Source organism: Balaenoptera ricei, chromosome 2 (assembly GCF_028023285.1).
Source record: "Balaenoptera ricei isolate mBalRic1 chromosome 2, mBalRic1.hap2, whole genome shotgun sequence".
NCBI lineage: Eukaryota > Metazoa > Chordata > Mammalia > Artiodactyla > Balaenopteridae > Balaenoptera > Balaenoptera ricei.
This window is the reverse complement of record NC_082640.1, coordinates 174,913,443-174,941,116: the sequence shown is the minus strand read 5'-3', so window position 1 is coordinate 174,941,116 and position 27,674 is coordinate 174,913,443. Positions and strand designations below refer to the sequence as shown.

At 38.7% G+C, this 27,674-nt stretch overlaps 1 protein-coding gene across 1 annotated transcript in view; it reads left to right on the top strand.

The window, feature by feature from the left end:
* RPS6KA5 (ribosomal protein S6 kinase A5) overlaps positions 1-27,674 on the top strand; it is a 182,677-nt gene that overhangs the window by 71,254 nt on the left and 83,749 nt on the right. Inside the window, exon 3 of the mRNA XM_059914826.1 lies at positions 8,670-8,888. Within this exon, the coding sequence (XP_059770809.1) occupies positions 8,670-8,888 (219 nt within the window). The remainder of the gene's footprint in view (positions 1-8,669; positions 8,889-27,674) is intronic.

The window sequence follows — 27,674 nt, the reverse complement described above, 5'->3', positions numbered from 1 at the left end:
TTTCAACGTTTAAAATTTGCCGACTTTCGAAAAGAGATTTAAGGGCATTTTCAAAGATAGAAAAAAAGATAAGGAATCAAAAAAAAAAAAAAAAGAGAAAACAAAAACAGATGAAAACAGAGCAAAAGCCAGATAATAGGGGAGTGAAATAGATGTTATAGACATCTGGGCTGACATAGTCACTGCAATCGAGTCTTAAATTTAACCCTGAGTTTACTAGGAGGTAGGTATAAAGGGAAAGTTCTTTGGTCTACATAATTTGTTTGTTTTTTTTTTAAAGGAAAAGCATATAAATTCATATAGAGCAGTAGCTTTCAAGCTTTTTTGACTATTACCCATAGGACAAAATAGGTACATTTTTGTATTGCTTTTCAGTATGTGTATTTATGTATGTGTATAGACGTGCAGTCACATACACACACTTTTTTTCCACTAACATTTCTGTAGTGTTTGTTATCTGCCAGGCCCTCCTCTGGATCCTTATATTAATTTATTTAATCCCCAAACTGTATGATGTTAAGAACTATTACTATCCCTAATGAGGAAATTGAGACACAGTTGTGTTTCCTGTTTTGCCCAGGGTTACACAGTTACTAAGCAGCATATCTAGGATTCAAAGCCAGGCAGCCAGACACCAGAGTCTATGTTCTTAGCCATTGTTCTGTACTGCCCTCTTTTTTTCCTCTCTCATGTGCTTAGACTTGTTTACATTCACATATACCTACACATGTGTGTGTGTATAAAGGGGAGACAGAAGATTCATGAAACACATTTAGTATATTCAGTTCTTTTTTAGTATTTTAGTTTCAAAATGCTGGTTGGACCCACTAAATTGATATTATCATCCACTAATGGGTCACAGCCCATGGTTTGAAAAAAAACTGGTCTAGAGAGACTTTTAACAAGTGCTGAAGTTATCAAATGGCTCCTTTATTGTGGTCAGTAAATAAGATCATGAGACTAGCATCTTTGATAAAGGATATGAAGATATTATTGAAAAAAGCATAATTTTATTGTACATAGTCTCTTTAAAAAGTGGCACACAGAAGATTAAACCTCAATTCACTAAAGTGTGTGTCTGAGTAGAACTTATCTACTACTTTGGTCCAAGTCAGGTGATTTCTGTCCATCTATCTTAACACAGGGTAGATTTTAGAGAATTACTGGGATGGACAGTAATGTTTCTTTTCAGCTCTGAGGTCTCATTAATCAGATATTTCAGATGAGTCTTTAGAAGTACCAAATTATGGTCAGCCAGGTTTCACCATTGAACCCCTTGAGTGTTTGCTTTTTGTGTACTGTTTGTGCTGAAATGAAGCTGCTCTTCTGAGAACCCTTTCAGTGATGGTGGTTTTCCTGGGGCTTGACATATACTGCCCTAGCATTACTTACCATGTACGTTTGGCTGGCCTATTAACAAGGGTACCAATTTCCAAGGGCAGGACAAGTGAAATGTAGAGTTCCAAGAGAGTCTTTCTTGTTTGGTTCCATTTCTGACCCTGCTGACTTGGGGTGAATGAAGTTCTACAGGGCAAGGTGGAGGGGGAGGCAGGTGGGTTGGTTGTCAGTGTCCATGTCACATGTGGAAAGATAGAAATCTTTCCTCAAGTTAAATTGTCTATGAGAGAGGGATGTGGCCAGGCACTGGCCATCAGTTCTTATGTAGTTGTGGCAGGTCACAAAGCAGTGGCCAGTTACAGATGTCACCATGTTAAGACATTTTCCTTTTCTACAGTGGTGGCAGCTAAGTTTCCTGAGCTCACTTTCACCAGGGAGTGTTGTCAGGAATCATATTTAATACCCAAATTAAAGGTGATTACTTCATGAAAGCCCATTGTTCCTTCTCCAAAGGGAAAGAGTGGGTGAGCTATATAGCTCTGTACTGCGGATTTGCACTGTTAGTTTCTTTTCCTAAAGACCCACCTTCAACTTTAGATCAGAGTTGTCAACTGAGAAGAGGGTATTTGGCTATATGCTACAGAGCTCTTTCTTTGTTTGCTATCTTGTTTATTTTTTTATGCATTCAACATTATTTGAGTTTCTACAGTGTGCCAGCTCTAGAATTTGCTAATGATACAAAGTGAGTAAAACTGGACATAGTCCCTGGTTTTGTGGAATTTACAGTCCTGTGGAAGCTACACAATGAGGCAATCACACAAATAAATGAAAACTCATGTTTCTGACAATTTCTATGACAGGGTGTTATGAGAGTATAAAATTAGAGGAACTGTGCTAGTCTGGGAAGTCAGGAAAGGCTGTATGTCTGAAGGAGTGAGAAAATGAGATGGTGAGAAGGTGGAGAGAGGTAGGTAGAAGCCGGATAATTTAGGTTATATTAAGGATTCTCTTTATCTTAAGAGTAATGGGAAATCAAGTATTTTGAGCCAGAAGGGTTATATTTTTATCAACAATTTAGATGACAACACAAAAGTTATGTTTACCAGATTGAGGAGGAAAGCAAGCTGAGAGGCAGAGCTAGTAGGGTTGGTGGTCAAGTCACTCTTTAACAAGATTCTGATTTAACAAGTCAGACAGAGAAAGGGAAATATCGTTATGATATTGCTTATATGCGGAATCTAAAAAGAAATGATACAGATGAACTTATTTACGAAACAGAAACAGACTCACAGACTTAGAAAACGAACTTATGGTTACCAGGGGAAGGGTTGGGGGAAGGGATAGGTAGGGGGTTTGGGATTAAGATGTACACACTGCTATACTTCAAATGGATAACCGACAAGGACCTACTGTATAGCACAGAGAACTCTGCTCAATATTATGTAACAACCTAAATGGGAAAAGAATTTGAAAAAGAATAGATACGTGTATATGTATAACTGAATGACTTTGCTATACACCTGAAACTATTGTTAATCAACTCTACCCCAATATAAAATAAAAAGTTAAAGAAAAAAATTCCCTTATTCTGGAAGGGTGAGAGAGAGATGAATTCCAGCAGCATTGAATATGATCCTTTAGTTAGTGGCGTCTCTCTCATATGACATGACTGGTACTTGTGGCCAATCAGAAAAAGTTGGTTAAAGTGGAATATCATTTTAAAAGGATATATACATGTACTTTGGGCATACTACTTTTCACTTAAAGTATATAAATATATATTCACTTTGCGTGTAGGCACAAGACTCTTTGAGAGTAAGTTCTTAAACAATGGTTTGTTTTGCATAAACCGCACTTGTAATGCATCATCTAAAATTAAGTTTCCAATTCTTTAAAGTGGAGTGAGAACCAGACACACTTGAAGTGATCTGGATACAGAATCCTTTTAGATTTTCACAATTTTTTCCCCTAGCCTTTTATAGTTGTTTCACCCACACCTGATTTTTCAGCAGTTCTTTTTTCTTAAGTGTCTTGCCTTTATGTAGTTCTTTCAAAGCTTTTAACCTCATTTTTCTCTTTTCTTTCACATTTACATTTCAGTGGCTTATGTAATATGTAGTTAAATTATATAAGAATAACGTATACAACAGGCACACACAAGTGAGGCAGCGAGTGTCAGTGACTGGTGTGAAGCAGACAGCTGAACGGCGTGGGCACAGCAGTGCACGTGTGAACTGGTTATAGGCATCAGTGTGCAGTGCACAACCGGACGGGGGATACCAGTTAGCGTTGGGCGTTGTCTAAGTGGAAGTCGCCAAGAGAGCTTCTGCCATCCTGTTTTTAAAGCAGTAGTTTGAGTACAGCAGTTTATGCTGCAAGGTTGGAATGCACCCAAAGTGTGGCATGGCTGGTTAAGCAGAGTGTACAATGTATAGAGTTGTGAGCAGCATTAATAAAAGTCTGAGTGACAGAAGACAGGGATCTCACGGTGGTGGAGCATTTGGATCCCAATGGGAGCAGCGTGTCCCGGATAAGCTCTCTACTGAAGGAATTAATCCAGAGGCCTTCTAGTTCTTAACCCCTTTCACCAGAATAATGCATGTAAACATAGACAGATTTTCCTTGCATTGAATTATATGGCATTGTAAATGGATTGCTTTTATAGACAGGCTGTAAAAATACTTTTTTAACAAATTGATCTCATCATTTTCATGCCAAGATAAAGGCTACTTCCTAAAATTTTTTTTAATGAATTCAGACTTTGCAAATAAAGTGAAAAAAATCAGTTTAATTATGCTCAAAATAAGTTTAAGCAAGAAGGCTGCTTTTGTTTAGCTTGAAAAAGTAGTTGATATTGTGCAGTAGCTTATGATGTGACAGCATGAATGTCATCTTGTTTTAAAACCGTCAATCCGTTTTAATTTTTCTGTTATGACAACATGTGCTTAAAAACCTGATTCATAATGATCATTGTCGCCAATGGAATAGGAGTCACACCTGTGGAAAAGCAAGCTGAGACCTGGTCCAAGGAACTAGACATTTCCCCTTGACACTGCGTTTAGTTCATTTTACATGATTTCCTTTATCATCAAACTACTGAGACCATTGGCAACATTGTGCTGTGTCAGGTAGACTAGGATTCTAAATCCACATTTCAGTTTGAACAGAAATGACCTTTGTAAGGTATCTGTAGTTTGCCCCCCAACCTATGGAATTCTCCCCCCAGCTTTGGAAAAGCTTACATGGTTGTCTGGATCCAGTCCTCTCTTTGAAACGGCTGCTATAACCTGCGGCTGTAAGAGCACACAGGTTATCGGTAACATCCAGAACAGTGTCTGTCGGGCCTTGAATTGAAAGATTTACCTCATTCATATGGTCGTAGGTGTCTGTCAAGCTAAGTCAGGAATTAATCCTTCTTGTCATTTATTTTTAGAGTTTACTTTCCCTCAGTCTAATAAGTAGAAATTCTACCTCAAGTCCCATCAAGCGCTGCTAGCGTTGTCCTCTGGGAAACCAGTGAACTCCATGCCCTCTTCTGCTCACATTTCTTGACAGAATATCTTGGAAAGGCCCTGGCTCTGGAGAAATTGATAAGATCAGAGCAGTACACAAGGCCTCTGTGAAGATTGCTGGGAGTGCATCTGAAGCCATTGCACGTTGATGCTGAAATTAGAGTTATGATGAAGCGTGAAGCTTAGTCTCTTCACCTAAGCAGCAAATCCCAGCTGTATTGCTAAACATTCATTTTAGGGGCTCCATCTGAGCAGGAAGTACTATTGTTTACCTTTTTCGGCCAAAAGAGTTTCCACCATTGGTAGCTTTTGCAGTTTCCAAAAGATGCTTTCAAAATAGGAATTCTTTAACAACATCAGCACACAGTGAACGAAAGCCAGGAGTTGGCTTCACAACAAGGTAGTCATTCATCTCATTACAGACTAAAAGGAAATAATATTGCCACCAAGTTCAGTTGCAGTGGCCCCTCTTAAAATATTGGAAAACATGTAGGCGGTTCTAGACTGGATGGCACTCTTCAACAGAAGGACTCCTTCACTTTCTCCCTCTGTACTAATCTGCAAACCAGCTCAGTCAGAGAAGGTGGCTTCTTCAAGGTCTCTCCAGCAGTGAATGTGTTTTCTTCCCCTTTTGCAATGTGATAAGCAGCCTTATGGGTGCTTCAAAAAACAACGCTGTTTGGAGGCAAACTCTGTTTCATTAAGCAGCCTACTTGTAAGTAAGATCCTGTTTATCTGAAATATCTGTTGCTTGGAACATTGTGAGGCACTCCTTGAAGTTTATTGTTGTAAGCATCTATTGGCATGTACCATGTGATAGAAGTACCATAGCTTTAGTTAATCATGGAAATTATAAAAGTAAAATCAAAAGATTTGTGAGCTTCATCATACTTTTTCCCCCGACATTTTACTGATAGATAACTATAATGGTAAAGGCAGAATATGTAGTCTTTAGCTCATATTATTGGAAAACTTCTGGATATCATCACATGGCAGGAGGATGACTGTTTATTATTTGACCGTACAGTGTATAACGTGGCATTAAGGATGATTTTATATTATTTGCCCACATACATTAACGTCCTTTGCTACCTCACATTTATTTGGAGTGATATATGACATTTTTAAGGTAATAGGAAAGAAATCAAAGAAAAAGTATTTACAAACTCACGGAACACATATAGGGCACCTCCTAGTGGTACAAAGTCTTAAAGTCATTTACTTTTCGATTGGTTTAGGGAATAAGAACATTTTGCTTGGATGAGATGGCATAATAGTATTTTAAAATATTTTAAAAATTATCTTAGAAAAGAAGAGTAATATTATTTTTTGTAAGTCCAGAAGGTATAGAAGGGCTAACGGATGAATATTGTAGAAAGGCCTGTTTCCACTCAAGGTAAGGCATATTTTTTGAATATTTAGATCGCCCCATCAATAAAATGGGTGACTTTATGAAACCTCCTCTAGTTGGAAGTAGTAGAAATATATCTATTCCACCATTAGAACACCTACCTAACCTGTATTGTGACTTCTTTTTAATGTCTGGTTCCTAATTTCTTTGCCTATGAGGTCATTCACCTTAGGAAGGCAGCTAGCTGGAGCACTGCTCCGAGTGTGGGCTCAGGAGTCAGGCCACATGGGCAAGTATGACCTTGGGCAAGGGACCCAGCTCCTTTACGCTCCAGTTCCTTCATCTGTAAAGTGGAGGTCATCCTCCTCACCTCCTCGTAGGGATGTGAGAAGAATCAAATGAAGTAATCCAACTCTAAAGTGCCTGACAGGTACTCAGCTGTTAGATGCTAACACCCTGTGGTCCATCTGCCACATGGGTCAGCACCTGGACTGAAAGACACACGTGAGCGCTGGGAAGAAGCTCTTAGCCATCTTTCCGTGATGTTGTAGAAAGATTTTCTTTGTTGGAGAAGATAGATGGATAACATAATTTCTAAGGACCACAGCACTCTGGAGATAGGAATCTCAGAACAGGAATCTAGAGCAGGTGCCGTGTGTGTAGGGAACACAAAAGCCCTGTACTTAGAGAGGACTTGACTTTCTTCCGGGTTTATATAGTGCCTTACTCCATGGAAGGTACAGTACTCTTCTCTAGAATATTCTCTAGCTTCATTTCACTGCTTTTGAATAGATTAACTTTTTTCATTTGTATACTTTAGGTTAATTTGTTAGGTTCTAAAAGTTGTCATTTTCTTTTTTGGTTCACTTCTGCCTTACTAAACTCTCAATCTATAATTGTTTTATTTACAACGAGATAAGATACAAACCTTTTATGAACTTTTCCTGTATCCCAGAATGTGTTCAGCATGTTTATGGTGTTGGTTTTATTAAAATCCAGAACATCCGATTTCTAGTACTGAAGAAGAATCTCTCTTATTTAAAGAAAAAATTCATTTATGGTTAAGCGTGTGGTCCCTGGAATCACACTGCTTTCATCTGAATCAGCTCTGCCACTTTTTACCCAAGTCTTCTGGCCACTTGCTTAAGTATTCTGAATCTGTTTCCTCATCTGCAGAATGGAATTACTGAAAGTACCAACTTCACTGGCTGTTCTGAGGAGTGAGTGAATCACTGTGTGGATATGTTTAGCACGGAGACTGCATCACCAAGTCCTTGAGGAATGTTGTTTCTCTCCCTCCTCAGGAGTACCACCGTCGTTCTTTGCCCATTGTACATACTGGGTCGGCACTCATTTACTTCCTGAAGTACTAAACTGAATAACAGCCAAGATACAAGAGCCCTTGCCTTAAAGCTCTCTTGGTCTAGTGGCTGGATTAGAATAGGATTTTGTGCTAAATACTGTCGAGGTGTGGGCAGGGTCTATGGAAGCACCAGTCTGGGTCAGAACTCAGACCAACTCCAGAATGGTCTGATGAATGCAGATGGTCTGATTAACTTCAAAAGTGGGACTGGGCTCAGCCATCCCAGGAGGTGTTTGCATTTTGAGAAGAAAAGAGCCTTTGTAACTCGTAGGGATGAATTGGGGGCCTACCTCTTCCCTCTCAGTGTTTTTGCCTGCCTTCCCCTTCCTCCTTCATCCCACCTCTTCGTGCCCTCTCCCCACTTCCCTAGGGAAATAAACGCGGATACCTGCTGTGGGCACAGTATCCATATGGCCCCAATGCCTCACTTAGGGCAGTGGCACTACACACAGGATTTGCCCAACTGAGCCCTCACTTAGGGAGAATGTGGCGAGGTTGACCCACTAACCTGTGAATTACTGCCCAGAGATGTAAAGGGGCTTCTGTTGGTACTGCTTGCAATTTAGGGTCTTTTAATGTCTTTCACATCTGGAGCTCTCTTTTGTTTATATAATGTCAGCTTATGTTGCTTTAGACTTTTTTAATAAGTATAGAGGGGTACTTGAGGTACTTGAATTATATGTGTGTATGAGATTTTTTGTTTTTTGAGATTCTTAAGAACTATTTTCATTTGTTTACAACAGCAGCAAAACCTAGAGGTTTTTATCTGATGTCTAAAATGTCCTAGTTGCTCCAGAATTGGATTGTGGTTAATTGACCATAATAACAGCTAGTTTTCTACAGCTAAAAATACTGAGGAGAGAATAACAGTAAAAGAGTGAAAGCATAACTTTGTCAGCAGTGATTAGATATGTAAATATTGAGGGCTAGACCTAGAAATATGTCTGACATAAAATTGAAGAAATATATCAAAGAACTATTGGAAACAGCACTAAGGATACTCTTTCATTCAAAGAGTGTTCTTTTGTGCATTGTAACTTTCGACTTGCACTAAATTACCACTCTGCCTGTGTAGCCTTTTAACTCTTTTTCTTTTCATTTTCAGCTTATGGAAAAGTGTTTCTGGTTCGTAAAATAAGTGGTCACGATGCTGGAAAGCTGTATGCCATGAAAGTTTTGAAAAAGGCAACAATAGTTCAAAAGGCCAAAACCACCGAGCACACGAGGACAGAACGACAGGTCTTGGAGCACATCAGGCAGTCGCCGTTTTTGGTGACCTTGCACTACGCTTTCCAGACAGAAACCAAGCTTCATCTCATTTTAGGTAAGTGCCAGTTGTCATCAGACTTTTGACTTTTTACGAAAACTTGGGTCTTGTGCCGTCACGCACTCAAAAGGCAGCATACTTCAGACTTAGAAGAAATGAAATCTTTTGACTTTCATTCCTCTCTCAGCGGTGGCATTTCCTTGAACATCATGAATTGCTCTGGATTTGGGACCTCCCATCCTGAAGGAATTTGCGTACTTCTCTTCCACACTCCTTTATTAATCTTAAAACACTGGAGTCATTTGGGTGGCTGCTTCCCTGGGTGGTGTCTTCCATTCAAATGTGCTGAGCTGAGTGGGAAAGTGGGCCACAATTCTTAGGAACGTACACGTTTGGGCCAACAAGGGGATATTTATGGAAATCAGTAACTAGGAAAAAGAAAAAAGAAAAGATTTCTATTCTTAGAGATGCTTTGCCTTTCTGGTGATAAACCTGCTTTTCATGGAGATACCCACTAATCAGTCAACCCTTTGCTCACTCCCGTTTCTACCCACAGACACTTTCTGAATCTTTTCCTTTCCCAGAGTTGGACCGTTGTATACGGACTTTGGAAATGTCCTCTGTGCATATTGCCAGATTTCTTTGTGAAAAGTTGTACCATTTTCTATTCCTACATGGCAGTATTTCTAGTATTATACTCTTCCATCATAGAATATTTCTTCTGTTATAGTTTTAGTCCCATTCTTTTGAGAATTTGCACTTATGTATTATAATCCCCTGTTATTGATCTCTTCTGTGGATTAGATGAGGTAGAATTTCACATAGTGCTCTGTAAGCATTAGCTATTTCTTGAGTGCCTTCAGTGTGCCAGCACCACACTAGGTGTTACCCACAGTATCACTGACCCCTACAACACTGCCAGAGTCCTCTCATTAGAGATGTTGAAGGTTCTGGAAGCTGCATTTCCTGCAGTCACGTATCTTGTATAAGCTTGAGAATAAAGATTGGAACTCAGATCTGACTCATTTCAAAGTCTGCCCAACAGTGCTCCTGTTTTCTTTGATTACTAGTGGTATTTGGCAACTTTAGTGAATGCTCTCAGTTTGAAATTTATACTTTTATTAGTGATGCCTAAAATTGAATTCACTTTTTGAGTCATGAAGTTACACTTCAGGCCTATCTTGCAGTGCTTACCATCAACTAACCATCCCAAATCTTTCATACACATAGGCCACAGTCTCTCCCGTCCTGTCAGAGTCTCCACTAATGTTATCATCTGCCTGTTGTTTCAGGCCTTCATTCTGCCCCCGTGTGTATCTGCTCATCTATGTTATTTACTGATTTTTAAATATAATTCCTTCTGTATTTTTACCCAGTAGGTTGTAGGGGACATAAGATCGTAGTAGCCAGAAACAGTAAGAACCCAAACTCCTGGCCTCTGCATCACCACACCACAGCTTCTCTCTCTTCTCTCTTTTTTCTGTTCTCTGACCATAACTGGATTCAATCTTTTAAAAATTGTTTATTGTAATAGTATAGTTTATAAATGATACTGGGTTGGCCAAAAGGTTCGGTGAATACGTTGTTCAGTAAAGTTCTTGGTGAAAATAAAAAATGTGTCTTTCATTTTTACTTAAAAACTGAAGGAGCCTTTTGGCCAGCCTGATATTTTTAACTTAAAAGTAGATGAGTGAAATATGTTGGATCTGATTAAAAAACAAATAGTCCTTGATAATGTTGCTTTTTTTGTTGTTGGCTCTTCATTACTTTTGCTCTTTGTCAGTGGCCCACAAATAAATAAATACAAACCAAGATAAGAAAACCCATCTCTTGTGCCAGCTCACGAGTAGAATGTGGACAGTGAACTCGTTCCATCATATGGCAGTGCATTTTGAAAGCATGCCCTGTACCTCCTCTCCTCGTGGATATGTTTACTGTCATTCTCTTTGTGCATGTTTGTAGTTGTTATTTGACTTTTTTTTTTTTTTTTTTTTTTTTTGGGCCATACCGTGTGGCATGTGGAATCTTAGTTCCCCGACCAGGGATTGAACCTGTGCTCTCCTCAGTGGAAGTGCAGAGTCTTAACCACCACTGGACCGCCAGGGAAGTCCCTATTTGACTTTAAAGACAAAACTTTTCAGAAATCTTGAACAGGACATTATTATAAACTCTTTTTATGGTTCCATTATTTGTTTGCAGTGCTTAGAACTCACGCTAGGTCAGTTGTCCAAGTACTGTCTCAGTCTGCTAGGGCCGCCATAACAAAATATCACAGACTGGGTGGCTTAAACAACAGAAGTTTCTTTTTTCTCAGTTCTGGCACCTGGAAGTCCAAAATCAAGGTGCCAGCAGGGTTGGTTTCCTCTGAGGGCCATAAGGAAAAGGTCTGTCCCAGGCCTCTCTCCTCTGCTTGCAGAGGGCCCCCCACTTGCTGCCTTTTCACATGGTCCTCCCTCTGTACATTCACACCCCTGGTGTCCCGTTTTGTGTTCAAATTTTCTCTTGTAAGGACAGGAATCAGACTGGATTAGAGCCTATCCTAATGGCCTCATTTTAATAACTTAATTATCTCTTCAAAGGCCTTGACTCCAAATACAGTCACATTCTGAGATGTTGGGGGTTAAGATTTCAATATATGAATTTGGGGGAGACAGTTTCAGCCCATAACTGTCTTTAAAGGCTTATTGATTAACTTACTTTATCTAGTTTTTGGGTACTGTTAGAGGTTAATAGCAAGAATTTACAAGTCAAGCTTTTCAGGGGCTGACCTTCTGCTCTGATGAATAAGTAAACACTATAGACCTTTTTAAAAACATTATATTTTTAACAACTGCCTTATTACTACAAAAGCATATATATGCATATAGAAGCTATAGGAAAACAAAAATAAGAAGAGAAAACATGTATTTTCACTACCCAGAGTTTACCTCATTATACATGTATTTCTCTGTTATTACCTAGTATATCCTTCTAGATCTTTTTGTCTGTGTGTCTGCATGCATGTATGTTTTATCAAAGTGAAATTGTCCTGTACATAGAATTTGTAACCAGCTTTATTTTTTTGAATTTTATTTTATTTATTTTTTTATACAGTAGGTTCTTATTAGTCATCCATTTTATACACATCAGTGTATACATGTCAATCTCAATCGCCCAATTCATCACACCACCACCCGCACCACCCGCCACTTTCCCCCCTTGGTGTCCATACGTTTGTTCTCTACATCTGTGTCTCTATTTCTGCCCTGCAAACCAGTTCATCTGTACCATTTTTCTAGGTTCCACATATATGTGTTAATATACAATATTTGTTTTTCTCTTTCTCCCTTACTTCACTCTGTATGACAGTCTCTAGATTCATCCACGTCTCTACAAATGACCCAATTTCGTTCCTTTTTATGGCTGAGTAATATTCCATTGTATATATGTACCACATCTTCTTTATCCATTTGTCTGTCAGTGCGCATTTAGGTTGCTTCCGTGACCTGGCTATTGTAAATAGCGCAGCAGTGAACATTGTGGTGCATGTGTCTTTCTGAATTATGGTTTTCTCTGGGTAGGGTATATGCCCAGTAGTGGGATTACTGGATCATATGGTAATTCTATTTTTAGTTTTTTAAGGAACCTCCATACTGTTCTCCATAGTGGCTGTATCAATTTACATTCCCACCAACAGTGCTTTTCTCCACACCCTCTCCAGCATTTGTTGTTTGTAGATTTTCCGATGATACCCATTCTAACTGGTGTGAGGTGATACCTCATTGTAGTTTTGATTTGCATTTCTCTAATAATTAGTGATGTTGAGCAGATTTTCATGTGCTTCTTGGCCATCTGTATGTCCTCTTTGGAGAAATGTCTATTTAGGTCTTCTGCCCATTTTTTGATTGGGTTGTTTGTTTTTTTAATATTGAGCTGCATGAGCTGTTTATATATTTTGGAGATTAATCCTTTGTCCGTTGATTCGTTTGCAAATATTTTTTCCAGTTCTGAGAGCTGTCTTAGTCTTGTTTGTAGTTTCCTTTGCTTTGCAAAAGCTTTTAAGTTTCATTAGATCCCATTTGTTTATTTTTGTTTTTATTTCCATTACTCTAGGAGGTGGATCAAAAAATATCTTGCTGTGATTTATGTCAAAGAGTGTTCTTCCTATGTTTTCCTCTAAGAGTTTTATAGTGTCCGGTCTTACATTTAGGTCTCTAATCCATTTTGAGTTTATTTTTGTGTATGGTGTTAGGGAGTGTTCTAATTTCATTCTTTTACATGTAGCTGTCCAGTTTTCCCAGCACCACTTATTGAAGAGACTGTCTTTTCTCCATTGTATATCCTTGCCTCCTTTGTCATAGATTAGTTGACCATAGGTGTGTGGGTTTATCTCTGGGCTTTCTATCCTGTTCCATTGATCTATATGTCTGTTTTTGTGCCAGTGCCATATTGTCTTGATTAATGTAGCTTTGTAGTATAGTCTGAAGTCAGGGAGTCTGATTCTTCTAGCTCCATTTTTTCCCCTCAAGTCTGCTTTGGCTATTTGGGGTCTTTTGTGTCTCCATACAAATTTTAAGATTTTTTGTTCTAGTTCTGTAAAAAATGCCATTGGTAATTTGATAGGGATTGCGTTGAATCTGTAGATTGCTTTGGGTAGTATAGTCATTTTCACAATATTGATTCTTCCAATCCAAGAACATGGTATATCTCTCCATCTGTTGGTATCATCTTTAATTTCTTTCAACAGTGTCTTATAGTTTTCTGCATACAGGTCTTTTGTCTCCCTAGGTAGGTTTATTCCTAGGTATTTTATTCTTTTTTGTTGCAGTGGTAAATGAGAGTGTTTCCTTAATTTCTCTTTTAGATTTTTCATCATTAGTGTACAGGAATGCAAGAGATTTCTGTGCATTAATTTGTATCCTGCAACTTTACCAAATTCATTGATTAGCTCTAGTAGTTTTCTGGTAGCATCTTTAGGATTCTCTATGTATAGTATCATGTCATCTGCAAACAGTGACAGTTTTACTTCTTCTTTTCCAATCTGTATTCCTTTTATTTCTTTTTCTTCTCTGATTGCCATGGCTAGGACTTCCAAAACTATGTTGAATAATAGTGGCAAGAGTGGACATCCTTGTCTTGTTCCCGATCTTAGAGGAAATGCTTTCAGTTTTTCACCATTGAGAATGATGTTTGCTGTGGGTTTGTCATATATGGCCTTTATTATGTTGAGGTAGTTTCCCTCCATGCCCACTTTCTGGCGAGTTTTTATCATAAATCGGTGTTGAATTTTGTCAAAAGCTTTTTCTGCATCTAAAACCAGATGATCATATGGTTTTTCTTCTTCAATTTGTTAATATGGTGTATCACATTGATTGATTTGCGTATATTGAAGAATCTTTGCATCCCTGGGATAAATCCCACTTGATCATAGTGTATCATCCTTTTAATGTGTTGTTGGATTCTGTTTGCTAGTATTTTGTTGAGGATTTTTGCATCTATATTCATCAGTGATATTGGTCTGTAATTTTCTTGTTTTGTAGTATCTTTATCTGGTTTTGGTATCAGGGTCATGGTGGCCTCATAGAATGAGTATGGGAGTGTTCCTTCCTCTGCAATTTTTTGGAAGAGTTTGAGAAGGATGGGTGTTAGCTCTTCTCTAAATGTTTGATAGAATTCACCTGTGAAGCCATCTGGTCCTGGACTATTGTTTGTTGGAAGATTTTTAATCACAGTTTCAATTTCATTACTTGTGATTGGTCTGTTCATATTTTCTATTTCTTCCTGGTTCAGTCTTGGAAGGTTATACCTTTCCAAGAATTTGTCCGTTTCTTCCAGGTTGTCCATTTTATTGGCATAGAGTTGCTTGTAGTAGTCTCTCAGGATGCTTTGTATTTCTGCGGTGTCTGTTGTAACTTCTCCTTTTTCATTTCAATTTTATTGATTTGTGTCTTCTCCCTCTTTTTCTTGATGAGTCTGGCTAATGGTTTATCAATTTTGTTTATCTTCTCAAAGAACCACCTTTTAGTTTTATTGATCTTTGCTATTGTTTTCTTTGTTTCTATTTCATTTATTTCTGCTCTGATCTTTATGATTTCTTTCCTTCTGCTTACTTTGGGTTTTGTTTGCTCTTCTTTCTCTAGTTCCTTTAGGTGTAAGGTTAGATTGTTTATTTGAGATTTTTCTTGTTTCTTGAGGTAGACTTGTATAGCTGTAAACTTCCCTCTTAGAACTGCTTTTGCTGCATCCCATAGGTTTTGGATCGTCGTGTTTTCATTGTCATTTGTCTCTAGGTAATTTTTGATTTCCTCTTTGATTTCTTCAGTGATCTCTTGGTTATTTAGTAACGTATTGTTTAGCCTCCGTGTGTTTGTGTTTTTTACATTTTTCTCCCCGTAATTGATTTCTAATCTCATAACATTGTGGTCAGAAAAGATGCTTGATATGATTTCAATTTTCTTAAATTTACTGAGGCTTGATTTGTGACCCAAGATGTGATCTACCCTGGAGAACGTTCTGTGTGCACTTGAGAAGAATGTGTAATCTGCTGTTTTTGGATGGAATGTCCTATAAATATGAATTAAATCTATCTGGTCTATTGTGTCATTTAAAGCTTGTGTTTCCTTGTTAATTTTCTGTTTGAATGATCTGTCCATCGGTGTAAGTGAGGTGTTAAGATCGCCCATTATTATTGTGTTACTGTCGATTTCCTCTTTTATAGCTGTTAGCAGTTGCCTTATGTATTGAGGTGTTCCTATGTTGGGTGCACATATATTTATAATTGTTATATCTTCTTCTTGGATTGATCCCTTGATCATTATGTAGTGTCCTTCCTTGTCTCTTGTAACATTCTTTATTTTAAAGTCTATTTTATCTGATATGAGTATTACTACTCCAGCTTTCTTTTGATTTCCATTTGCATGGAATATCTTTTTCCATCCCCTCACTTTCAGTCTGAATGTGTCCCTAGGTCTGAAATGGGTCTCTTGTAGACAGCATACATATGGGTCTTGTTTTTGTATCCATTCAGCAAGCCTGTGTCTTTTGGTTGGAGCATTTAATCCATTAACGTTTAAGGTAATTATCGATATGCATGCTCCTGTTACCATTTTCTTAATTGTCTTGGGTTTGTTTTTGTAGGTCCTTTTCTTCTCTTGTGTTTCCCACTTAGAGAAGTTCCTTTAGCACTTGTTGTAGAGCTGGTTTGGTGGTGCTGAGTTCTCTTAGCTTTTGCTTGTCTGTAAAGCTTTTGATTTCTCCATCGAATCTGAATGAGATCCTTGCCAGGCAGAGTAATCTTGGTTGTAGATTCTTCCCTTTCATCACTTTAAGTATATCATGCCACTCCCTTCTGGCTTGTAGAGTTTCTGCTGAGCAGTCAGCTGTTAACCTTATGGGTGTTCCCTTGTATGTTATTTGTTGTTTTTCCCTTGCTGCTTTCAATAATTTTTCTTTGTCTTTAATTTTTGCCAATTTGATTACTGTGTGTCTCGGCATGTTTCTCCTCAGGTTTATCTTGTATGGGACTCTCTGCACTTCCTGGACTTGGGTGGCTATTTCCTTTCCCATGTTAGGGAAGTTTTCGACTATAGTCTCTTCAAATATTTTCTCAGGTCCTTTCTCTCTCTCTTCTCCTTCTGGGACCCCTATAATGTGAATGTTGTTGCATTTAATATTGTCCCAGAGGTCTGTTAGGCTGTCTTCATTTCTTTTCATTCTTTTTTCTTTATTCTGTTCCACAGCAGTGAATTCCACCATTCTGTCTTGCAGGTCACTTATCCGTTCTTCTGCCTCAGTTATTCTGCTATTGATTCTTTCTAGTGTATTTTTCATTTCAGTTATTGTGTTGTTCATCTCTGTTTGTTTGTTCTTTAATTCTTCTAGATCTTTGTTAAACATTTCTTGCATCTTCTGAATCTTTGCCTCCATTCTTTTTCCGTGGTCCTGGATCATCTTTGCTCTCATTATTCTGAATTCTTTTTCTGTAAGGTTGCCTATCTCCACTTCATTTAGTTGTTTTTCTGGGGTTTTATCTTGTTCCTTCATGTGGTACATAGCCCTCTGCCTTTTCATCGTGTCTATCTTTCTGTGAATGTGGTTTTTGTTCCACAGGCTGCAGGATTGTAGTTCTTCTTGCTTCTCTGTAACCAGCGTTTTTTGTTGTTTTCTTTCAGTTAATGATGTCCACCTTTCCTGCTTAATAAATTTTCATTTCATTTAATATTCAGTGATACACATTTACTGCTGCATAATGAACCACTCTAAAATTTCATTGCTTAAGCAATGATTTATTTTCTCATGATTCTCTGGGTTGGCTGGGCAGATCGCTCATGGTTCTATGGGTTGGCTGGCTTGCTCACGTGGCTATAAGCTGGAGAGCTGGCTGGGCTTGAGAGCTAATGTGGTTTCATTCTTGTGTCTGAAAGTTGGTGCTGCTGTTGGTTGGGGCACCTCTTTTCTTCTTCACGTGGCCTCTCATCCTCCCAGTGCAGTAGTAGATCAGCTTCTTCATATCATGGCAGTCTCAGGGCAGCTCATGAAGACAGCCAGGAAGGCAAACATAGAGGCTGCAAGGCCTTACGAGGCCAGGCTCTGGAACTTACATAGCTTCACTTCTTTTTTTTTTTGAGGCATGAATATGACAAATTTTTTATTTCAAAGTCTCAAATTTTGACCAGCATAGCACCACTGACACAGGTGCCCTGATAGAACTTTATGATTTGGTCACCAGAAATGATTATGCCAAGGTATAATTAAGGCTAACCGATCAAAATCCGGGTACGCAATACCAGTTAAAGTTCAGGTAGAAACTACCAATTGTAGGAACCCTGGGACTGGTTTTCCAGGGAACCTCTGAATTATTTTTTAAGGCCACAGCATGTATGAGGACACTGGCCCACAGGCTTGCTTCTCACATGTAGAAACTGATTGACTAAGAGGTAGATGAGAGATTCCAGATTCCACTTAGCAGTGGAGAGGCAGGGCTCCAGCTTCTGTGTCAGAGGCCCCAAAGCAAGTCCACCTGAGCTGGAGCTCAGGTAAGGGGGCAACTTCCTGGCACCTCCTCCTCAAGGTGGAAGGGGAGGAGGGCTGCCACTCCTCTCTTGGTACCACCGATTCCTCTTCCCCAGCCAGGCAGGGCCTCTCTCTTTCTCCAGGCTGACCCACCTGCCCTCCCAGGGTTAATCTCACAAGTCACTTGTCCCCACAGAGGGGTGGATGTGGAGCCTCCTCACATCAAGTCAGAACATGACTGCTAACAATTCACCACACACAGCTGAACTTCACGGGTGAGCCCATAGCCTCCAACCATCTCCCCCACATCTGCTGAAAGGAGAGGAATCGGAGGTTTCCCTTTTGGTTTTCCTCCCTGGGAATCAGTTCATAGGAGATGCTAAGCAATGAACATTATGAGTTTATCCACAGACAGATGTGTAACTGCACACACTGGATTAAGAGGAGAAAACACACACTGATTACCTTTCTAACACAAGAACTGAAGGATTTGGGTCAATTATGCACAATGGCTTGTGTCTCTAAAAAAGCTGTATGAAAAATGAACTCATGTTCATGCATGAATTAAACCGACTTCATGAGCTCTATAGAGACACATTAACCTGTGCTGTTTCCCTGGAAGCTCGTGAGCCAGGGCTCAGCCTAACAGGTACTGCCAAAAGCCCCTATGAGCCTCACTTCTAACATGAGACCAACCCAGATTTAGTGACTAGGGAAATAGACTTCGCTTCTTTTCACGTTTTTTTTTAAGATTTTTTAAAAATGAATTTATTTATTTAATTTATTTATTTTTGGCTGCATTGGGTCTTCGTTGCTGCACACGGGCTTTCTCTAGTTGCGGTGAGCAGGGGCCCCTCTTCATTGCAGTGCGCAGGCTTCTCATTGCGGTGGCTTCTCTTATTGTGGAGCATGGGCTCTAGGCACGCGGGCTTCAGTAGTTGTGGCACGCAGGCTTCAGTAGTTGTGGCACATGGGCTCAGTAGTCATGCCTTGTGGGCTCTAGAGCGCAGGCTCAGTAGTTGTGGCGCGTGGGCTTAGTTGCTCCGTGGCATGTGGGATCTTCCCGGACCAGGGCTCGAACCTGTGTCCCCTGCATTGGCAGATGGATTCTTAACCACTGAGTCACCAGGGAAGCCCCTAAGATTTTCTTAATTGAAGTATAATGGACATACTACATTATATTAGTTTCAGGTGAACAACGTAATGAATTGATACCTGTATATATTGCAGAATGAGCCCCACAGTAAGTCTCATTAACATCCGTCACACACAGTTACAGAACTTTTTTGGTTGTGATGAGAACTTTGAAGTTTTACTCTCTTAGGGCCTCTCACATATGCAGTCGAGTAGTATTAACTGTAGTCGCCATGCTGTACATTATATCCCCATAACTTATTTATTTTAGAGATAGAAGTTTATACCTTTTCACTCCCTGCACCCATTTTGCCCATCCCCCCAACCCCTCACCTCTGTCAGCCACCAATCTGTTCTCTAGCTGTGAGCTTGATTTGTTTGTTTCTTTGTTTTAGATTCCACGTAAAGTGAGATCATATGGTATTTGTCTTTCTCTGTCCGACTTATCTCACTTAGCATAATGCCCTCAAGGTTCATCCATAGTGTCATAAATGGCAAGATTTCATTCTACTTTATGGCTGAATGATATTCCATTTTACATATATATAGAAATACACACGTGCACACACACACAGCATTTTCTTTATTCAGTCATTCATTCATTAATGGACACTTAGGTTGTTTCCATATTTTGCCTATTATATGCTGCAGTGAACATGGGGATGCATATAATTTTTCAAGTTAGTATTTTTGTTTTCTTCAGATAAATACCCAGGAGTGGAATTTCTGGATTATATGGTTGCTCTATTTTTAATTTTTTGAGGAAGCTCCATACTGTTTTCCATAGGGGCTGCACCAGTTTACATTCCCACCAACAGTGCCAAGGGTTCTCTTTTCTCCACACCCTCAATAGACTTCACTTCTTAATGAGGCGACTGCAAAGAATTTGTGGCCATCTACCATACAGGTTCATATTGACATTTCACTCATTGTCACATAATATCCTTTACAGCTGATTTGTCCAAACCAGGAACACTCACTTGGTTGTTATGTCCTTGAAGTCTCTTAATCTGGAACATTCCCTTTTTTATATCCTTGGTTTATCGGTCTGAAAAAATATCTTGTAGTATCTTTAGGTTATTCCTCTGCTAAATTCCAGTATTTGGGAAATTAGAGCTAAAGTCTTGACAGATTGACATTAAATATTTTAGCTAGAACACACCATAGGTGATGTTGCATATTTCATATTATATCACATCAAGAGGAACCTATTAACTGATTGTTAGTAATGCTAAGGCAATTACAGAGATGACAGTCTGATCCATTTATAATGGAGTTATGTTTTTTTCCTTAGAAGTGAAAATAATCTCTGTGATGTTTTGACACTTTATGGTTTTAACATTTAACACTTCATAATTCTTTGTTTAAATCAACTGTTTCATCATGAGTTGCAAAATGGTGATTTTTCTAAATATGTCATTTCTTCTATATTTATTAGTTGTCATTCTTCTGAAGAGTATGGTTTTCTCTCATCTACTGTAATGTTTTGGTTTCCCTGAGATGCAGTTTCTGATGGAAAGGCAAGACGCAGTCCCTTTAATTGTCAATATTCAAAGTTAGAAGTTAAAGAGCAAACTCAAATGGTGCTGTATTTCAGGGTCCCTGATAATCAGCTGTCTTCAGTCATAACCAGAGGTAGCCTGCTCTAGGTACTGATACTATTCTGACCTTTCTTTTTTTCACTTAGCAGTGTATCCTAGCGTTTACTCTGTAACAGTTCATAAAGATCTTCCCCATTCTTTTTTATCCCTGCATAAAAAAGAATGGGGAAGATCTTTATCCCTGCATTCCATTCCATTCCATAGCATACTTAACCAGTTCTCTAGGACTGGATCCTTGGGTTGTTTCCAGTCTTTTATTTTGATGATTCAGGGTACAACTTGTACATGTCATTTCCCGCTTGCATAGGGAAAAACTGTAGGCTTGATTCCTGGAAGGAGATTGCTTGATGTATATTTTTGCCATCTGTAATTTTGCATATACTTTTCCTTAGGGGTTGTACCATTTTACACTCCCACCAGCATTGTATTAGAGTATCTATTTCTCCACAGAGCATATTCTCAAGCTTCTGGATATTTGCCTGTCTCGTAGATGAGGTGGTGTCTCAGTGTAGAGTTAATCTGCATTTTTTAAGTGAGGTTGAACATCTTTTCATATGTTTAAGGGGGTCATTTGTCTTTTTCTGAGAATTGTCTGTTTGTACCCTTTGCCCATTTTTTCTTCTCAATTTTCTAGGAGCTCTTTGAGAGATTAAACATTTGTGATATACATAATAAATATTTCCATTTTCCATTTGTCCTGACTTTATGATGTTTTTACCATGTAAAAATTTTAAATTTATGTATAGTAGAATTTATTTTAAAACTATCTTTATGGCTTATGGATTTTAAGTCATAGTTAGAAAGATCTCCTCAACTCCTGTGGTTATAAAGGAGTTCACTGATGTGTTTTTCAGTACTTGGATGGTTTTATTTTTTGCATGGAGAACATCTGTGTGGATGTTTACTCCTCCCAACACCATGGAGTAAAAAGTCCAAGTTTACACTGACTTGAGGTGCTGCCTTTTTCATATTTTAAATTCTCATATATGTTCAGGTCTGCTTACTGACTGACTGACTGACCTGTTTGTTTGGTTGAACCATATGCCATTACCATACTGTTTTAGTTTATCAAAGTTTTACAATGAGTTTTAATACCTGGGCAGGCTACACCCCTTTTATCTTTCATTTCTCTTATTTTTCAGAGCTTTTTGGGGGCCCATCATGTTGGTTTATTTTCAACATGAACTTTAGAATCAAATTGCCTGGTTTTTCGGGGGGAAACTTGTTAGGGTGTTTTTAGTGCAATTGTTTTATATTTTTTAAAAAATATAGGGAGAATTGACATTTTTATGATTTGGGTTATTCCTGTTCAAGAACATGGTATGTCTTCTCATATGTTGAACTCTTCCTCTGAGACCTTCAGGAGTTTTTTTAATCATTTTCCTCCTACCCACATTTCTTAAGTTAATCTTAGATATTCAATCATCTGTCACTGTTGTCAGTAGGGTCTTCTTTCCAACCATATCTTCTAGTGGAGAGCTGTTAATTTTTGTACCTTCATTTATCTCTTGCTGTCTTACTGCATTTTCCTACCTTCCCGCTAGTGCTTGTGTCCTGCCCTGTTCTTTCTCAGCCTGCTCACCGCATGCTGTTTGGTGGGTATGGGTTTTCTTAGGCTCTAAGTTTTGCTGAAGGAGTAGGTTGTGGAGGTTTACAGTCATTCTTGCTGTTCTTTAAGATGCTTCGGGAGTAGACTTGGAGATGCAGGTCTAGGCTGCCATCACGCTGCTACCAGGATTCGTGGCTCACCGGGGATTTCTTCACCAGGCTGCTCCTTTGGTATAAACTGCTTCCTTAGCACAGGCTTCTCCACATGATAAGATCATTGTAGTGTTGGTATTACTTTGACAGATGCCTACCTTTGACATTTGCCAGATACGGAACATAGCATTTCTCTCAGCACTGAGTACGGATGATTGTTTCCCACAGTATTCTTTGTTTAGATGTAATTGCCTTCCACCCATTTGTATTGTTTCTGCTATCCTCTAAATCAGGGGTCAGCGGCAGTGGACTAGATTTTGTCTCTGGACTGTAATTTGTTGACCCCTGAAGTAAATTCATCTGTTATAAGTCACATCTATGTTTTTTTCTTCTAATTCTACATATTAATATCTTTTTAGGCTTTGTTTTAATTTATATCTAATGGCATCATATAGATTTGATGGGTTTTCTCCTTTATATTGTTTTAGCCTTTCCAAATATTATAACATGGAGACCATACCTCTTTTTATCACTTTTTCTGTACCTCTCTCTGCGTGCTTACAACAAGAAATATAAAAATATTTTCATCTATTCTCTCTCTCGCTCTTAAAACTCGTATTCATTTCAACTGTCAGTGGGAAGGAATGCTATGTAGAAAATAATCCATAAAAAACAATTTTTCTTTTGGTGTCCTCTGATGTCTGTTAGTAGTAATTTTGTCAAAACACCAGCTGATCTCTGACTGTGTAAACTGTTAGATTAATCAGAATTCACAAGACACTAAAGAAGCAAATCACAAAGGTATTTATAAAGGTGATGCCAAGGAGCATTCTCAATAATGAATGCCACCCCTGCCTTGTAGATAGTTCTGTCATCATGAGTCACCCTTTCAACATGAGCTAAAAGGTATTTAAGACATTAAAGTTTCGCTTTCAAGTATTAATTTCATCTCAGAAATTGCACGGGTGAGGATACTTGCTGAGATGGTAACAATTAGAATCGTTCATGATCCGTTGCATTCTACAGCATAGAGCAAAACAGACAGTGACTGAAGGAGCTTCCCCACTTTGAAGTAAATATGACTAATTCACAGCACTGATAAATAGATATGTCTTTGTCAGAACTTTGTCATGATTTTGATGCCCTGGAATGCATTCGCAAGAGGTGCCATTCGAATGTTGAGCTAAAACCAGAAAAAAAAGTGAGATGACTCTGGCATGACATTAAAAAGAAATTACCTTCAGGTATGTGTGGTCCATCACATTAAGACTGCACTTGAGACACCAGACAGGGAGGAATCAAGCACGATTTAGGTGGTCTGGAGGAGGAAGAGTAGGTGGAAGTGAGGACCAGAATGTGTGGGATTGATGTACATGAAGTGTCTCCGAAGGAACAGAAAATTTTGTAGGAAAAAAAAAAAAAAGACCAAGGAACAGGGCATGGTTGGGGATGGGTGGGTACTGAAAGATGGGGGAAATATGGGATAATGGCAGTTAGCTCTTTGGAAGCTGCCACTGTAAGAAGAAATATGAAACAGAGAAGTTCTAAAGAGAATTTGAGATAAAAAGACTAGAGGACGAGAGGTCAGTCAGAACATTACTAGAAAGAAGTAGGTGTTTGGAGAGTGAAAGCGGAACAGAGACTCTTTCTTTGAAAGTAGGAGATGTAGGTTTTAGCCCTTCTTTCTGTCAGTTAACTCAGCTACTTCCTCTCATACCAGCAGATTTCCGTGAGATTGCATGAACAAGACATAGCCTAAAAAGTTGGCCAGATCCTTACATGGTTATCCTTTTGCATCCTCAATGGAAAATAGAGCTATCAGGAAGTTTCTGTAGTTCTCAGTAATACTCTAAGGCTTATGCAACTCAGTATCTCCAGTGGATTTCAGTTTCTCCGTCTGTTAATAGAAGCACGTAAACTACAAACAGTAGAGAGGTTTCTGGGTTCAACATTAAGTCAAGTCAAATGTGTAGAGGTCTTGAGCAGCTGAAACTGTCCTCTACCAACTAACAATGTATGTTTCTTCTCGACAAAGTGAATTCTTTCCGTGTTCTTAATGTTCTAATAGCGTGGCTTCTTAACAGTGATGTTAATAGTGTGAATAGAAAAAATTGTTGCAAATACTTACAGGTGACTTTGAACACCTAATTTTTTTTTTGTTTTGAAATGTAAATTAAATAATATGTACTTTAAAAGTAATAATTTTGATTGAAAGCAGATGCTGTTTGCCCTAATGTTAATCTCATGAGATACATTTTTTCTAGTCTTATTGAGATATAATTGACATGTAACATTATATTTGTTTAAGGTACCCAACATAATGATTTGATATATGTATATATTGTGAAATGATCACTGCAATAAGTTAACATCCTTCACCTCACATAGTTACATTTTTTTTCTTGTGATGAGAACTTTTAAGATCTACTCTCTTAGCAGCTTTCATAATACAGTATCATTAATGATAGCCCCATGAGATATTGTCACAACTATATTAAAAGTTTTGTCTTAGGGAGTTGTTAGAATCCTGGAAATTTTGTGGAGATCTTCAGTTCAAGTTCTTAAAGTTAATTCATTGTTTAAAAAAATAAATTTACTAGTTCAAAGGCTCCTTCTCTCTCCTCCAGTTTCCACCCATCTTCCTATACACACAGAGAGACAGACAGACAGACACACACACACACACATACACACACATACATATGCTATCCTATATCCAAGAAGAAATGTTATTGAGGGTGGGGTAACCATACAACAACAAAACAAAATCTACTTGCTGTTGTTAAGTATCTGTGTCAATTAAGTGTCATTGAAATGAGACATAAATTACGTCCCTAATATGAAAAAAGTTTGACCTAAATTAATGTCATTCTAGTAAAATAGAGAAAAAGAACTTTTTTCAAAAGGGAACAATAAAGAATCTGGCATTTTAACAGTGTAATTTTAAATTATTTTCTAAAGGACATATTAATGTGTCAAAGTACTAGAATTATTGCACATTGGTAGAAGTCTTGAGCATTCTAACTTGTTACTTCTCTAGACATAAACTTCAGCCAAACTTTTGGTGAAGCCTTTTTCCCACAGTCCATGGGCCTAATACTGAGCCACTTAGAAGCATAGGAGTCTTGCAGAACTTGAAAGAAGAGGAATAAATGATGGCTCACCTAAGAGATAATATATGGCTTCAGATTCTTCAAGTTCATTGTGTAGATTTCTTGGAGGACTCTTGGGATATTGACCCTTTGATACAACAAGTGAACTGCATCAAGATATTGTCAGTTGTAGAACTCTTTATTCATGCTACAAATTCTTGCCTGTTTACTATGTGCCAGGTGCTTGGATAAGAGTAACAAACAACCTAGACAAGATTCTTGTCCTCCGGGCCTTATAATCTAAAAGGGGAACAGACATTAAACAAATTAGTACACAGTTAAGTAATAACCCTTGAAATAAGTAGTTGGAAGGAAATGCAGAGGTTACTAGTGAAAAGACCTAAGTCTATTCTGGGTTATTAGGGAAGACCGTCCAGAGAAGTGACATTTAAAGTGTAACTTAAGAGGAAAAATAGAAATTAGAGGAGCAACAGGAGAGGATAGGAATGAACATTGCAGACACAAGGCTTCACCCAGCGTCTGTGATAGCCTAAAGACAGGAAGGTAAATGGGAATATAGTGTAGTAAAGGCGGGCCATGCAGGGCCTTTAGATTTGAGAGTCAGATGAACTTGGATTTAAATTCCAGCTTCATCACTTAATAACTGTGTGATCTTGAGCAAATTATTTGGTTACAAGCATGATATACAAGTTATTAGTGTATCCATTAGCCTTTTCTGCATAATAAACTACCCCAAATTAAGTGGCTTTAACACAACCATTGGGGGAGACTCACTTTGGGCTGGACCCACAGGGATGATTCTTGTGCTGTGCTCTTCCTGAAATAGTCTTTCTCTTGGTTTGCAAAGTGCAGCTGAAAAGTCAAGAAACATGAGGACTGCAAAGTATCCATTTACTTTAGTAACATGAGGTTGTTTTAAACCTTAGACTATACTGGTGTTATGGGGGTGGAAGTGGAACAGCCCTGTGTTTAGGAGTGAATAGAGGCTGTGGTAGGCAGAATAACAGCCACCCAAGGATGCTGACATTCTCATCCTCAGAACTTGTGAGCATGTTGGGTTACATGACAAACAAATTAAGGAAATTAAGGTTGCAGATGGAATTAAAGTTGTTAGTCAGCTGACCTTAAAATAGGGAGATTATCCTGGATTCCCTGGGGGGGCCCATAAAAGTGGAAGAGGAAGGCAGAAGAGGAGAGTCAGATGGAGATATGCCTACAGAAGAGGTTAGAGTGATGCAGTGTGGGAAGTGACTCAGCTGCCACTGCTGGCTTAGAAGATGGAGGAAGAGGCCATGAGCCAAGGAATGTGGGCAGCCTCTTGAAGCTGGAAAAGGCAGGAAACAGACTTTCCCTTAAAACTTGCAGAATAAGTGCAGCTCTGCTGACACCTTGATTTTAGCCCAGTGACACCCACACCAGACTTCTAATCTACAACATAAAATAATAAACTTGTCTTGTTTTAAGCCACCAAATCTGTAGTAATTTGTTACAGCAGCAATAGGAAGTGAATGGAGAGTAAGTAAGGAGAGTCAGATCAGACATGTAGAGCACTCTTATTCTTTTTTTTTTTTTAATTTATTTATTTTTATTTTTGTCTGTGTTGGGTCTTCATTTCTGTGCGAGGGCTTTCTCTAGTTGTGGCAAGTGGGGGCCACTCTTCATCGCGGTGCACGGGCCTCTCACTGTCGCGGCCTCTTGTTGCGGAGCACAGGCTCCAGATGCGCAGGCTCAGTAGTTGTGGCTCACGGGCCTAGCTGCTCTGCGGCATGTGGGATCTTCCCAGACCAGGGCTCGAACCCACGTCTCCTGCATCGGCAGGCAGATTCTCAACCACTGTGCCACCAGGGAAGCCCTGTAGAGCACTCTTTAAAGAACTTTTGCCATGAAAGGAAGAAGAGAAGAGAAGATGGGACATACGGGATTTAGGGAGGATGGTCGTGTTTTACAGTGGGAGAGATTTTGTGACTTTGAATTTTCACATTATTTGTGTGATTTCTGTGTTATTTTTATGCTTCTTAGAAACACAACATCAGAGTGCTTCATCTGGCACTCTAACTACTGTCACATAAAAATCTTTAAAAGCAATTTATTTGCATTTGAATAAAAACCAGATATCTCTGCAATTTTAAAACATTAGGATTGCACTAAAATATCAGTTATTTAAGAAAATTTCTCTTTTGCTTAATACCAACTAAAACTAATTAGACCCTGTAGTACTTTGTAGAAGTATATATTAAACATTTTTAAGCTTTGAAATTATGCTTACATTGAGAGAATAGGTAAGTCAGGACACCATAAATTTG